The sequence below is a fragment of the Pholcus phalangioides genome, unplaced genomic scaffold, assembly GCF_987345545.1.
Source record: "Pholcus phalangioides strain wild (caught in Gottingen) unplaced genomic scaffold, Ppha-v1.0 ptg000015l_1, whole genome shotgun sequence".
Classification (NCBI taxonomy): Eukaryota; Metazoa; Arthropoda; class Arachnida; order Araneae; family Pholcidae; genus Pholcus; species Pholcus phalangioides.
In genome coordinates this window covers 60,548,034-60,564,330 of record NW_028301608.1, presented here as the reverse complement: position 1 = coordinate 60,564,330, position 16,297 = coordinate 60,548,034, and the positions used below count along the sequence as shown (strand labels likewise).

The following is a 16,297-nucleotide window of genomic DNA, read 5'->3' as shown; positions in this document are numbered from 1 at the left end:
AGAGCCTCTACAATGCTATAATTTAGAGTCACCTAACCCTGAGTGAGATAGGGATGGGCATGGGCGGAGATACGGGGAGAGGTATTAGATCGGTCAGTCGACTGATCTAATGTATTTGCGTATGTATGAATTGACATCATCATCATCATCATCATGCCACCCCAGTAATCATCGTGACAACCAGACTTTCAAGTCTATCTCCGCCTATGGGGATAGGGTCCCCTCCTCCCTCTAAACTGCTGAAGACTTTTAATCAATTCTGACATTGTGGATTTTCATTGAATGTGAAATTCTTTTTCTGTGAGGCAAAATTCGATTTGCGTACTCCCCTCACCCCCGACAAAAAACTTAGACTGGTGTCTAAAGCATAGGTGAACCGAGGCATGACCCAAGGGACTCTAATGATGCAGGAGGCCTCAATATACGTTATTGTTTAATCTGGAAGCCTATGATGCTGTTAAGATGCCTGTCCCAAACTATATGCCGTCTTAACGCACGTGACCTACAAGGCACTGCTCGGGGACCTCACAAAAATGAGATCAGATGGAAATTATTGAGAGTAAACATCTAAATTTGCCAAGGAGAGCTTTAGAAAAATCACTGGGGCCCATGATGGTCTTAAGGCGGCCCTGCCCAGAGCCCTGGGCAAGAACCCCAGACCCATAACTAGGCTGGGGCAACTGGGGGATTGCCCCCAAGAAAATGTCTGAACCCCTAGAACATACGCAATGGCCCTGAAGAGCCCTGTCCAACTCTCCCATGGGGACACATAAATTTGGAGAGGGGCCCTTCCGATTAAGGTTTTTGCCCGGGGATTTATAGTTTTGCCGCCCTTCACTCATTCTAGTCTAGTTCTCCCGATTACTCATTCCTCCAAATTATCCGCCCTGGACTATAGATTATAGCCTGCTTAGCCCCCCCCCCCCCCACCGTAAATATACCTCTGTGTCTAAGTCGCGCTCTTTTGGTCGTTCACTTGCATTCACACCCCTCTAGGTCGCTATTTTCGTCCCTTGCGCACCAGGTCATTATTTTGGTCACTCACATGCTTGCATGCAGTTTTGGCCATAAATTGCTGAAATAAAGGGCTGTTGCAAATCGCAGTAAAAAAAATTTGTTTTGACTTGGCGACATTTCATTAAGGAAAACACGGTAAGCAGGGATCCAATACTTACAGTTGGGACTACGAAAATGAGTTGTACCAAGCGGGAAAACGTTTTAAATGGGAAACGTTATAAGCGGGATCGACTGTAATTATGGTGTTCATTCGAAACAAATTTCACAGGGACAGTTATGGCAAGAGGGATGACGCGAATATATCTTTGCTGGTAACACTGTGTGTATATGTATTATAATTTTTTGTTTTTTACAGTAATGCACACTCACATTAATCACAATTTAGAAACTAATGACGGGAAACACGATGATGAAACTCCATCATAATTAAGTATTGGATATATGTATGCATATTTATGGAAATACAGAAAAAAAAAAATTCTCCAAACACACAAACACACAAGGGTAATTACATGCATGCGTTCAAAAATGGTGAATTCACCATATGTTTCGAATTATCGCGATCTCGATGATGAATTCAACGTAATCCGCCTTCTACGATCATTACGTAGATGTAGCAGAACCCAAGAATCATCAAGTATATAAGAAAAAAAGAGAAGAAGCGCACATGAAATAAAAAAAGAACGAAAGAGAAGAGAGAAGGTGAACTTTCTCTCGGGGCTTGTCGTGTGCTCGCCTCGTGCCACGATCATTTTCTCGAGGCACCCGAACTCACCTCCTGTGTAAGGTGATGAGGGGAGCGGGGAATATTGTTCGTGTATTAAAAAATAAGAAACTTTTTAGTGTTGCATCCTGCTCTTTTCTTGTGGCCACCACTCTACCTCTGGTGCCGACCACTCCTATGCATCATGCATGTAGCAGGGCCTTTTCCTTTCTTTTATCACCCAGAAAGAGGCACAAGCCAACGCATGAAAAATAAAGAATCGCAGCGATTTTTATCTGCACTTGGGTTGAGGCATCGCAAGCTCCAGACGCTCCGATGTGGAAACTGAACTTAAGAGAACAAACAACACTTCAATTATTTCGAACATTTGCTTTTTCCGCAAGTTTTCAAATATGAAGGAAAAAATTTCATTATTAACACCTTTCGCATGATAAATAGTATGACATCAACGTAAGTGAAAAAAAAAATGCTTCAAAATAAAGGAATTTGCTCATTCATATAATGAGGCAAAGTATTTCAGATCCATTCATAAAGTTGTTATGAAAAAATTTATGTAAAAAAAAGAGAGCTATTTAATTTTTTTTTCATTTTTCAAAATTCGAAATTTAATTAAAAATAATATTGATAGAATGAGATCTTAATCTTTTGGCTCATTTTGTGAACTGAACAGTTTTATCTTTATTTTGAACCAATTTTTGTTCAATTACATTGATGTCGTGCTATTTTATCATCATGTTAACGATGAATTTCTCCCTCCCCTTATTATTTGAAAATTTGAAAAACAATAAATATTGGAGGTATGTAAAACATTTTATTGATATAACATAGCATATACAGTACAATTAAAAATATGTGTAGAAAATTCGAAATAAATCAATGGTTAAATTATATTTTCAATGATATTTCCAGAGCATAGTTTTTTTGATGATTTTTGACCAAGTTAAAAGGTATGAGGCACCTAAAATATTAATTAATGGAATTTAATTAATTTAATAGCTTATCTCCGGAAGGTCGTAATTCTAACACGACTAACACGTTTAAGAAGAAATATTATAAACATATTGGGATAAATCGAGAAGCTATCCATATTTAGATGAGACAACCATAATTTTTTATGGGCAGTATATTTATATTTCATCATAATTGTTGATTTTTTATTACTCTGATTGGGATGCTGTATTTTTGATATAGTTTAGATATATATTCGACATCCATATTTTTTAATGGACATCTTTTTTCAGCCACCTCGTTGGGTATTTTGTATGTTGTGGCCCTTGTGTTTGTATTTAATTTTTGAATTTATCAGAATGAAATTTCAACATACGGGTTCTACGACGCTGCTGATTTTTCATAGGGAATTATGGTACGTGGACTGTTCAGTAATGCCACACAAACAATCTCATACTTAAAAAAAATAATGACTATTCAGAATGAATGAAATTATTAAAAAATATTGGACCCTATTCTCAAGTTCGACTGTCTCACCCGTTAAGATGCCACTGGTAATACTGTAAATATCTTCAATTTCGTTTTCGTTACTCAATCTCTCAAGTTCAATCTTCTTTTCTGCGTGAAATAGCAAATGTGCTCAACTGACGTATGAAAAAAAAGGCTTCTACCGAACCCGGTACTAAGAATAGACGGGGGGCATTGGGCAGAAACAACCTGAGGATCATGTCCGGCATCAGAGTGCCCTTATCTCCTTAACCTCGGGGCCACCCCTCTGTGAAAAGCCCACTGTTGTTACAGTTCTCTTCTCCACCTTGCCCATCGACTTCTTTTTTCACGTGAAATAAGCCTCACTGTTTATGCTCCTCTACATCCGACCACTCTCCATCTGCAATTTTTTTTTCTTTGATATTAGTATTGCCGAGCACCTGGTTGTAGTAGCCTTAACTAAAAAAAACCTACACTTCTTTTTTTATCTCCAAACCAGAAGGACATGAAGCAACCTTGACTTCAAAAAAAGTGCGAAACACAACAAAAAATTATTTTTGGATCTTCTTCTTTCTTATTATTTATTTATTTTTCGCTTTTCGTGGAAGAATTTGGAAAACGTCGGAAAATAATATCATCATTATTTATTGATAATTTTGTGAATCGTTCGGACCAAAGGTGAACGTAGTTCGGAAAATGTTGTGAGATACATATCGAAGATTGGTGCTTGTTTTCGTAGGAGGTTATTGCAATGGCTCTAGTCAAGGTAAGTCCGAAAAATTTGATTTGACGAATAATAATCCAGTTATAAAATAGTCTTGTAAAAATTGTTTTTCGCAACTGCAACAAAATGAAACTTTTTTGTATAAATGTACGATTTCAATCAGAATAGTGACACAATAAGGTTAAAATTTATATAGCATTTCGTATGCAAGCATAATTAATAGTATATTTATTAATGGGTGCAGATCAGATAAGTCTAACAAAATTCAAACTAAAAATTGATGAAGTATAAAGATTGCCAAATAATAAAGCCGAATTTGTAAGAATCTTCACACAAAAATTCTTCATAGAAATTGCCAAGAGAAATTATGAAATCGATAAAAAACACAATTCCATCACATAATTGTTCGTTACGATGCTAATATGTCATTTGATTCACTTTTAGTTGAAACTATGCACATAATAAATGTATATATAATATATGCACCTAATAAATGTACATAAATGTATTTGGGTTCAGGCGTTATGGCATTATGTTATTCGATGATACTGTATATTAATTTTTGAATGTAAGCGTCAAAGATTGTGAATTACATGAAACTAATTTCCATGTGTATAACCAGCACCTCTCCTTTCTTTAGGAGTGCTGGTACACGTATAGATGATTCGAAATAAAATTTACAGATGAAAAGTTATATGTTTGAAAACTATAACAATTCTTATACAGTTTTGGTTTGATGATTGATGAAAATATAAATTTACAAAAACTTCAATGCATTAGAATGTTTTGCATTTCGCTGATAATAGAAGAACGTGTATAAAATACAATGAAATCCCGATACAACGATATTCTGTGGACCAATACAAAATATCGTTGTAGTGAGAGGTAGCATTATTGTTACTTGCTACCTATGCTGTTGTTGATGTCTAATATAAATCGGAAACTTTGCCACCAAGAATATGCACTTCTGAGCATTTGTTAACTGCGAAAAATTACAATTGATCAGTTGATTAATAAAATTTAGTGAGATGTTTCATCTCTGCAAAAGGATTTACTCTATTAGGCCTCTGTGTATTACACAGAAAATACAAATACTCACAACACTCCAATACTTCCTGTGTTCAGGTGGGGCAAAATAACGATGTTATTAGACGTTCTCGAAAGACCAAAATTAAGCGACGTTTAAAAATACTTTGAAGACGATTTTGAGCGAGATATTAAGAACAAATTGTAGCGGATTCATAATATTATCTAAAAATAACGTTATAGAGAGTTTTTCCGTAGTAAAGAATATGGTTTTATCCAGAGGAGTTTAACTATAAGCAATTCAAACGACTTGAAAAAAATATCGTTTTAGAGAGATTTAATGCTACATTGCGTATCGTTAAAGCGAGTTTTCACTGTATTAGAATTTATTAATAATACAATGAAACCTCAATATAATGTTACTCTGCGACTCAGAAAAATATCGCTGTAGAGGGATTATCGTTATATCGAGAGGTAACATTACCATCACGGTCTACCAAGTTTATGCTGTTCTTTTCATCTCTTCTGAGTCGGAATTTTTAGTATCACCAGAAAATGCACGAGTATTTATTCGAAAGAAAAAATTTGTATTTAATTAGTTAATAAAATTCACTTATGGGTTTTGCTCCTGTAAAGATGTTTAATGCATTTCACTTTTGTGTACTACTCAAAAAATACCTTCACGGCAACCTCATTAACGTTTTTAGGGCACGTTGCGGAAAACACTGATTATACCGAAACACTGATAGAAGAAAAAAAACTAGTTAGGAATTTAGGAATATATGAAAAGTGATTTTTAGCCGAATATAATGAGATATCGTTGTAGTAATTTCAAAATCTCTTCAAAAATATCGTTATGGGGGGGGGGGATATACAGTAGTAACGGATATCGTTGTATCTCAGAGGAGCTTATCATTAGACTATTAGCAATTCTAAACAAGATTTGCAAAGTTATTGTTCTGGAGGGATTCATATCGTAATAGCGAGGTCTCACTGCAACCGGATACATTAATCAATATATGAGAGAGAAGAGAGAGAGAGACCCTAACTGTATTTCAGTAACCGTTATGTCAGCTCACACCGAACTTCTTTTTGTCAAATAATTAAGCGACGTTTAAAAATACTTTGAAGACGATTTTGAGCGAGATATTAAGAACAAATTGTAGCGGATTCATAATATTATCTAAAAATAACGTTATAGAGAGTTTTTCCGTAGTAAAGAATATGGTTTTATCCAGAGGAGTTTAACTATAAGCAATTCAAACGACTTGAAAAAAATATCGTTTTAGAGAGATTTAATGCTACATTGCGTATCGTTAAAGCGAGTTTTCACTGTATTAGAATTTATTAATAATACAATGAAACCTCAATATAATGTTACTCTGCGACTCAGAAAAATATCGCTGTAGAGGGATTATCGTTATATCGAGAGGTAACATTACCATCACGGTCTACCAAGTTTATGCTGTTCTTTTCATCTCTTCTGAGTCGGAATTTTTAGTATCACCAGAAAATGCACGAGTATTTATTCGAAAGAAAAAATTTGTATTTAATTAGTTAATAAAATTCACTTATGGGTTTTGCTCCTGTAAAGATGTTTAATGCATTTCACTTTTGTGTACTACTCAAAAAATACCTTCACGGCAACCTCATTAACGTTTTTAGGGCACGTTGCGGAAAACACTGATTATACCGAAACACTGATAGAAGAAAAAAAACTAGTTAGGAATTTAGGAATATATGAAAAGTGATTTTTAGCCGAATATAATGAGATATCGTTGTAGTAATTTCAAAATCTCTTCAAAAATATCGTTATGGGGGGGGGGGATATACAGTAGTAACGGATATCGTTGTATCTCAGAGGAGCTTATCATTAGACTATTAGCAATTCTAAACAAGATTTGCAAAGTTATTGTTCTGGAGGGATTCATATCGTAATAGCGAGGTCTCACTGCAACCGGATACATTAATCAATATATGAGAGAGAAGAGAGAGAGAGACCCTAACTGTATTTCAGTAACCGTTATGTCAGCTCACACCGAACTTCTTTTTGTCAAATAATTAAGCGACGTTTAAAAATACTTTGAAGACGATTTTGAGCGAGATATTAAGAACAAATTGTAGCGGATTCATAATATTATCTAAAAATAACGTTATAGAGAGTTTTTCCGTAGTAAAGAATATGGTTTTATCCAGAGGAGTTTAACTATAAGCAATTCAAACGACTTGAAAAAAATATCGTTTTAGAGAGATTTAATGCTACATTGCGTATCGTTAAAGCGAGTTTTCACTGTATTAGAATTTATTAATAATACAATGAAACCTCAATATAATGTTACTCTGCGACTCAGAAAAATATCGCTGTAGAGGGATTATCGTTATATCGAGAGGTAACATTACCATCACGGGCTACCAAGTTTATGCTGTTCTTTTCATCTCTTCTGAGTCGGAATTTTTAGTATCACCAGAAAATGCACGAGTATTTATTCGAAAGAAAAAATTTGTATTTAATTAGTTAATAAAATTCACTTATGGGTTTTGCTCCTGTAAAGATGTTTAATGCATTTCACTTTTGTGTACTACTCAAAAAATACCTTCACGGCAACCTCATTAACGTTTTTAGGGCACGTTGCGGAAAACACTGATTATACCGAAACACTGATAGAAGAAAAAAAACTAGTTAGGAATTTAGGAATATATGAAAAGTGATTTTTAGCCGAATATAATGAGATATCGTTGTAGTAATTTCAAAATCTCTTCAAAAATATCGTTATGGGGGGGGGGGATATACAGTAGTAACGGATATCGTTGTATCTCAGAGGAGCTTATCATTAGACTATTAGCAATTCTAAACAAGATTTGCAAAGTTATTGTTCTGGAGGGATTCATATCGTAATAGCGAGGTCTCACTGCAACCGGATACATTAATCAATATATGAGAGAGAAGAGAGAGAGAGACCCTAACTGTATTTCAGTAACCGTTATGTCAGCTCACACCGAACTTCTTTTTTTCAAATAAAATGATTAATTTTATCAGCGTTCCTCAACGTATGGTTCACGAAGATGGGACAAATGATTCACAAGCGACCTTGAATATTGCGGCTTTTCTAATCAAATAAAAACATTCGATTGCATGATACCAATATCATTACTATTTACGTAGGTTTAAATAAAAGATTGAATTGTGATGTATCTCAAATTTTTTTTCGTACATTTCACTTATTCTTGTATTCAGAAACGATGAGAAACACTTGTATGAGCATTAAAAAATATTTATTCTTAAAATTTTTATTTAATTTCCTTGCAGGTCCTTTATGCAAGAATAGCTGCAGCGATTGTGTGTCTACTATCGTTCTCCGACGGTTTCCAAGAAATCGGATCAAGAAACGAACAGAAATTGAGAAGTAACGTACAGTCAAGTGGAGAAGCCTCCAAAAAACAGGTTAATTTAATTTAGTTTTTAATTCAAAGCAGCCTACTCTCGTATAAAGAAATTGGAATAAAAGGAATTTCAACTGCAACTTCATTCGTTCATGAGTTATAGCTTTTTGTTCTAATATTAAAGAAACTTCATGTTAATTTTTTTTCAAATAAGAAATAATCATAGATTTTTTTTTTTGAGTAATCATATAGTGGAAAACCTTTTTTCAAGTTCTAATCAGTGATTTAATGGGAAATGATCTTAAAGGATTATAAATGATCTTTGACAAAGAGAAAAAAAATTATGGAATAACCAGTTTTATAGGGAAGGTTTTTATTTTTATTTTTGAATCTGTATCAAACATAAAAGACTTTCAATTTTCAATTTAGAAGAGATTGAAGAATTGGAATTTCTATATTATTCAATATGGAATTTATATTATTCAATATGGAATTTATATTATTCAATATGGAATTTATATTATTCAATATGGAATTTATATTATTCAATATGGAATTTATATTATTCAATATGGAATTTATATTATTCAATATGGAATTTATATTATTCAATATGGAATTTATATTATTCGATATGAAATTTATTTAAATCGAAATATTCGGTATGAAATTTATTTAAAATCGATGTATTCGATATGAAATTTATTTTATATACAAATACAAATACAACGCCACAACAGGCAAAATGCCCAACGAGGTAGCTGAGAAATTCGATTTTATTCGATATGAAAAAATTATTATATTCGATATTGAATTTATATTATTTGTCATAGAATTTATATTATTTGACATAGAATTTATATAAATCAATATAAAATTTATATAAATCAATATAAAATTTATATAAATCAATATAAAATTTATATAAATCAATATAAAATTTATATAAATCAATATAAAATTTATATAAATTTAACATAAAATTTTTATAATTCAGTTCGATACCCTTTGATGTTCAATTGATATTGAATACAAAGTAATTTATATTGAACACATTAATACAAAACTTATATTATTCGATACAAAACTTATATTATTCGATACAAAACTTATATAATTCGATACAAAACTTATATTATTCGATACAAAACTTATATAATTCGATACAAAACTTATATTATTCGATACAAAACTTATATTATTTGATACCGAACTTGTTTAGTATTCGTTAGAATTCTATTTAGAAAAAAATATAAAAGAATATATCTATATCATTCTACTCTACTCTGATATATTGAATGTAGAATAATTCGTTATTAGAATTTTCGAATTTTTAAGAGACATATGCTACCATGTAACACATACATAGGTATAACTATACGACAAAATATACTAATTATTCTAGTTCGCTATTTTAATGAATTGCACATGTAAACAAAAAAAAAAAACCATTTATCTTTCTGATTATGAGCGACATGAAAAGCGCATTTTAATGCATTATATAATTTCGATTGAATTTAATAGTGAATTGCAAAAGAAAAATGCGAGTTGAATTCCAAATACATTATCGATTACATCATGAATATTTTCTCTTTTTTCCGCATTGTGTGTGCGTATCATATAGGTCAGTTATAAAGAAAGTAACTTTCTATAAAATGGCCATTAAGTAATTCAATGGTTTTAATATCGTTGAGAGACTCATTCTATCTTTATTCTTTATAAAGTCCGTTCTCGGTCTTTTCCCTACCCATGGAATATTTACTCATACTCACTACACACCTTGTGACTAATTATACTAACACCATTTCAACCCATTCATTTTCCGATGAGCAAATACATCGGAAGAGCTTTCTTTACCTCCCTTACGATATTATGTAATGCATGCAAAATACCAATTAAATTTCACACCCTCTTAATTATAAAACCATTTATATCCAGATGTTTACTTGAGTTTTCTTTTTAAATACAATATAGCTGAATTTATTGCACGATGTACGCTTCTTTTTATTTTGAATGTCCGAATTGCGTAAAGCGTGCATCTTAGAAATGAAATTTTCCTGCTCAAGAAAAACTCTTTTTATGTGCAATGATGTGCTGAACAATCGTGTTTGTGATGCAATGAAATTACTGTGTTTCGACATTTCGATTTCTTTCCAAGAAAAGTTTCATGCGTTGAATTATTTTGATATTGAAATTAGATTTGACAAGTTTCCGGTTTTTCAATATACTGTAACAGAACTCAAAATTGCGTAAATAAATATTTACCTCATTTTATTCTCCATACTTATACGTTGACACGCTTGTTTTGAAATAATTTTTACTTTATATTCAAATGTGTTATGTATATTATTAGAGCCCGGAAATTGAGGCAAAATTCCATAAATGCCTTTTATTGCTCCACAGATCATTTTCTCTTCAGGCTTCGCGTCTGGTAAAGGTTGCCCTGGACTTGACCTGAGGGACCTCAAATACTTTATTTTTGGCTTGAAATAAATTGTTTAACTTGGATAATAATGCAGTTATTATAAACTCTAGTTGAAACAGTAGCCGGATTAAGTGCAACCAATTTTTCAGCTATAGTTTTTGTGGTCCCTTAATACCTTAGTTTTTACAGTTATATTTCCTTCCTTCCATGAATTATAAATGCCCTTTTTTTAGTGCCTATTTTAAGTATTTTTAGTACCCTTTTGTCTGCTTACTTCAAATATTTTTAGTGCCTGAACTTCCGGGCTTTATGTATTACATGTTATTGTGTACAGGTTTGATATAAATAAACTGACACTATTCAGACGTATGTAAGGCCCATAGAGGTGTTTGATGAAACTTGGTATATATGATGTATGGACTATGGGCAAAGAAAGATTCAATAAAAAAAAAAGTTCAATTTTTGACTACCATAAGAAGTGGAGCTTTTTTTATCGCAGTTATATTTTCCCCCCACTGTCTTTATCAAGTTTCAATGAAATACGTCCATCACAAAGGGCGCTACATAGATCGGAGTAGTGTCAGTACAATTTGATTGACACTACTTAGCTTAATTATACTGACACTACTCCGACATAAGTAGCACACGTTTGTGGAGGACGTATTTCCTTAAAACTTGGCATATACGTTACTTCGACCAAGGGGAAAAAGATAACTACAAAAAGTGTAAATTTTCAACCTGGTGGTCAAAAATTGATCTTTTTTTTATATTGAATCTTTCTTTTCTTCCATACATCCCATATAACAAGTTTCATCAAAATACCTCCATCAGAATGGGCGCTACGTACGTCTGAGTAATGTCAGTTTATTAATAACTCTATCCCATATTTACTATTATATGATGAATCATGAAATATTGTTACACAGTCATTTAACCGCTTTTACTTGAGGACTTCGGCCTCGGTTGGTTAGGGGCAACTACATGTTGTTGTATCACAGGGAGTTTTTTTTTTTTAACATGGTTGTGAATAGATGGAATAGCTTACCTTCTGTTGTGAATACCCCCACGGTAGACATTTTCACGGAGAAATATGACAAGCTGGGTGGGATAAATCGAGAAGCTATCCACACTGAAATGAATGGCAACAATATTTATTATGCGCAGTGTATATTTAAGTTTTTTTTATTTATTTTTCTGAATAATTTCTATTGTGGGCTGCTATAATTAGGCTATGACAACCATGTCATTTTTTTATACACTTTTTTTCCCAATAGCATTTATTTATCACTGTGTATATACTTATTTTTTCAATTTTTCTGCCTTTTTCTGCTTTTATTATTTACTTTCCAGCCACCTTGATTTGTAACTTGCCTGTTGTAGCTACAGATTTTGTATTTGTCGGTGTAAGTAGATTGCCCCTCACCGTTCTTCAGAAAAAATAAATCGATTGCCCTCACCCCAATTTTAGAAAGACTGGTCGTTTGAACAAGTTTGTTAACGATATTTTAATGGTTCCAGCTCACGTGAAGGCAGATGAAACGTCGAATATTAATCGATACTTCAATGCATCTGATTATTTTATAAATGGGCCGCAACTTACCAAAACAATCAATTACATTGTAAACTATTGAGAACTTAATTTCTCGGATGAAAAAAAAACCCGACAGAAAGAGAAAAAATGACCAAAATTTTTACGTGCAAATTTAGAAGGTAATATTCAAAGTCAGAGATAGGTGGCACTATAAACCGAAACTAATTTAATTTGGTACGCTAAAAAACAAGCCGATATATATATATATATATATATATATGCAGCAATTCAGAAATTAGTTCCGTCAACAACAGAGAACGCTAATACAAAGTTTTTTTTGGCACTCGCGTCAATACATTTTTTCGATTTTCCAATTTCTAGACCAAATTGAGCATAAATTTTACATATGACTGCTAGTTACTTAAACAAAAAAGTTTGAAAAGTTCCAAAATTCCACCCCCCCCACATCACCTACAATGACGAAAATCAGACTCAGAGCAATCGAACAAATGCGGAAACACATCAAACCCTTCTATTTTGAGGGCAATCGATCGAGCCCCGTATTTGTACTGAGTGTATAATTTTTGCCGCTGTTTTATATTTTCTTTTTTTTCTTTGAATGCAGACAAATACTGGATTCAGTTACAGTATAGGTCATCCAGAGGCTGATTCCAACCACTTTCGGCAGGAGCACAGAGACTCGGACGGTGTCGTCAGAGGAATGTATAGAATAAAGACTCCCGCAGGAAACTTTCGCGAAGTACAGTATGTGGCTGACTGGAATGGTTTCAGAGCGAACATAAAATCCAACGAACCCGGATTAACAGCATCACACCCAGCTGATGTTGCCATTGCCAAGTTCGGCGGTGACTTACGAAACGGATTAGAGTCTCCGAAATCCCCGCAAGGTCAGTCAGGAAGTTCTATAATACCGACGGCATTGCTCCCGGCAGTGCAGTCACCTCAAACCACGGATAGTCGTGTAAAAATGAACCGAAATCACCTTCTTCAGCCACAGTTTCAATTAAGAAATGTCGGAGCATTTCCAAGTACTGTTTACTCAGAGCATTCCGAAACCTGGCCGAGCCCATTTTTTCTCAGAATGTCGAGCGCGAATCATTATTCTACACCGATGATGCTTCCACCGCAGCACCGCATTGATAATCGTATGCAGTCGCAACCGCCTCTGCAGTCGTATGTCCCCAACTGGTTGTATAATTATTGGTCCAATAAAGCAAGTCCGGCATCGCAGAAAGTCAGAACCGACAATGATGCAGATACAGGTTTTCCAACGAACGCTCATGTTAAAACGTCCGAGGATAAACCTCGGTTATCACCGTGTAAAGGTTTGGCCGCTGATTCCACGAAGCTGCCCGCAATTTCATATTCAGATGTTAATCGCGAGCATTTCAATGAGGATCGATTCGGATCGAAAGGCAGCGATAACATTGATCCCCATTCTGGTAACGATATATACTTGATCCAGTCTATATTCGGCAAGAGATTAGCCAGTTTATCGAACGCCGGTCTTGTATACCCCCCTCAGCTGTTACCGCACTCAACGAGAGCTAAATCGTCGTCTTTGAAACCTGACGGTCCCGACAAAAGTTACAGCGGTATAAATCATCTGCCGAACACCAACGCCATAGATCAGTGGTACAGTCATGATACGAGAAGAATGATATCAGTTGATTCTCGAGAGACAGTATCAAATGGGAATGAAATGAATCCATCCCGGGACGAGTTTTTGATGGATCCCCTTAATACTAAACCCGCTGACAACATTCCTGAACTGAGAAACAAGGAGCGTGATTCGGAACAAACGAGACAGCCCCTAATCCGAAATTTCGTTCACGGGGATTTGGTGACAAATACTTTACAACCTTTTCAGAGCAATAACCAACTACCGTATGTGTCAAATATCCAGAAGTACAGGGCTAGTAGACCGATCGTCCCTACACGAGACCAATCGTTGCCATGGGACGAAAGACATTCAAACAGGAACATCCACGTTGTATCGATGACATCTAACTTTCGGAAGCCAGACCAAGCAGTTGTCTCGAATCCACATCGAATGTTCGAAATACCGAAAAATAACAGGCCTCTGTACGACTCTAGAGGCATACCAGTGAAACCAGAAGATGTCCCGATCCACTTGCACAGGTTCGTACCACCCCAGAAATCTCAAAATTACGGTGACTCGTTCAGGTTTTCCATACCCAAACCGGTACCACCCAGAAGCATCGTCATTCCACAGAAGCCATCAGCTGACACGATGAAAAGCAGGTGACGAATATTCATAGTGAGTGACCAATTGTTATTTATGGTGAAAAATAGGACGCAGGGGGAAGTGTATAGTACACAGTCACGTCATTTCAGTCCATTAATGAACTTTATGCATAGTCGTTTGAGCTAATTTAAGCCGGCTGGTTGAAGGATTCCTAAGAATACTGGACGTGGAAATTCGTCCATGATGTGCTGTTTACCAATTCACTAATTTTTGTTTGTTTGAATTATAATCAATCAGACATAGAATGTGTTTCTAAAGACAGCGATGGAGCGTAATGAAATGCGAGTCCCGGTAAAAGTTACAGCGGCATAAATACTCCCATTTCAATGGATTTCGCAGCAGTAATATCAAAGTTCATCGAAAGAAACATAAGACTATATCGGATGAAACCTACGGATTATACAGGTCAAACCCATACGGTTGATTAAAACAAATTCCTTTTCGAATGGCCTTTGTAAATAATACAGAATTAAAAATAAAAACTGTATTAAAATGGAATCTCTAGTTTTGATATAAAATATTTGTTGTATTTTAGTAAAGCATGTTCTTTTAAACTCAACGTCGTATACTTTGATGCAGAAATGAGAATAAAATAGGTTCTGCCGGAGAAGTTTAAATATCTTGTCTAAGTACAAGTCTATTAGATATCTATTTGTCATATAGCTTGAGTAGTTTGGTTACAAACATTAATTCAAATTCAGACATTATTCAAAGAATCATACAGTACATGCGGGGGAAATTATTGGGGTATTAAATAATTATGTCAGTAGTTATTTTTTATGTCACTTTTCTCTGAGATATTGATGTTTCAATTTCATTTTTGTCAGTGTTTTATGGTCCTAGACAAAAAGAGGACCTACAAGTAGCTAAATTAATTTCTAGCTTCATGTCAGGCCGTCCGACTGCAATCTTAAAAACGCTAGGGATTTCTGATTTCATCATTATTTTTAATTTCATTCTGATTTATATAATATAATATATTTCTGCATTAATTTTTCTTTCATTTATTCTTTTCCTTAAGTCGAAACTTAATCGTTTATTTGCTGACGGTACTTCTATATAAATACAACTTCATTTAAACCCCTATATCACTTGAATATGATAACACTATCTGATGATGATCAATGGAATATGCAACATGAACTTCTGTCAGAATTTCTATTAGTCACCTGAAGAAGAGGCAGAAAATGACCACCAATGATTTTCTTTGCGATATAAAGCAATTTATTATTAGTGGAAGCCATTATGTCATCCAGCCTGTTACGCATGTAAACAGGAACTAAAAATTATTGATCTGCTTCACACTTTCAGGAATTATTATTTTATATTTTTCAATTATAATTTCTATTATCATTTACATCATTATGCATCATGTAATTTTTTTCCATTTATGCCTAATTTTTGCCAAAAACTATCCAATGACACAAAAAGTATATAAAAAAACCAATTAGGAAGTTTATTCAGGATTCAAAGGAGTAAATTAGCCTAGTTAGAAGTTTATGTTACAAAATCTACACACACTAGAAATAACCTTAAATTATTACGCGTATAGTTTTAGAACCTTCTTTCAACATGAAAAGCAAATATAAATACAAATACAAGGCCACAACAGGCAAAATGCCCAACGAGGTGGCTGAGGAAAAAGATGCCCGTAACAAATATGGATGTCATCATATATTTTTTATTTCTAAAAGCAGACCTCATTCATTGTTTATTGTAATTTATTACACCAATATATTCTA

General features: G+C 34.0%; 1 protein-coding gene across 1 annotated transcript; it reads left to right on the top strand.

The window, feature by feature from the left end:
• Positions 1-3,486: 3,486 nt before the first annotated feature.
• LOC149076382 (uncharacterized) lies at positions 3,487-15,073 on the top strand. The gene is made up of 3 exons (XM_089245539.1): positions 3,487-3,944; positions 8,236-8,370; positions 12,891-15,073. The coding sequence occupies exons 1-3, from the start codon at positions 3,930-3,932 to the stop codon at positions 14,553-14,555; spliced, it is 1,815 nt and encodes a 604-aa protein (XP_089101665.1). The 5' UTR covers positions 3,487-3,929; the 3' UTR covers positions 14,556-15,073.
• Positions 15,074-16,297: the final 1,224 nt, after the last annotated feature.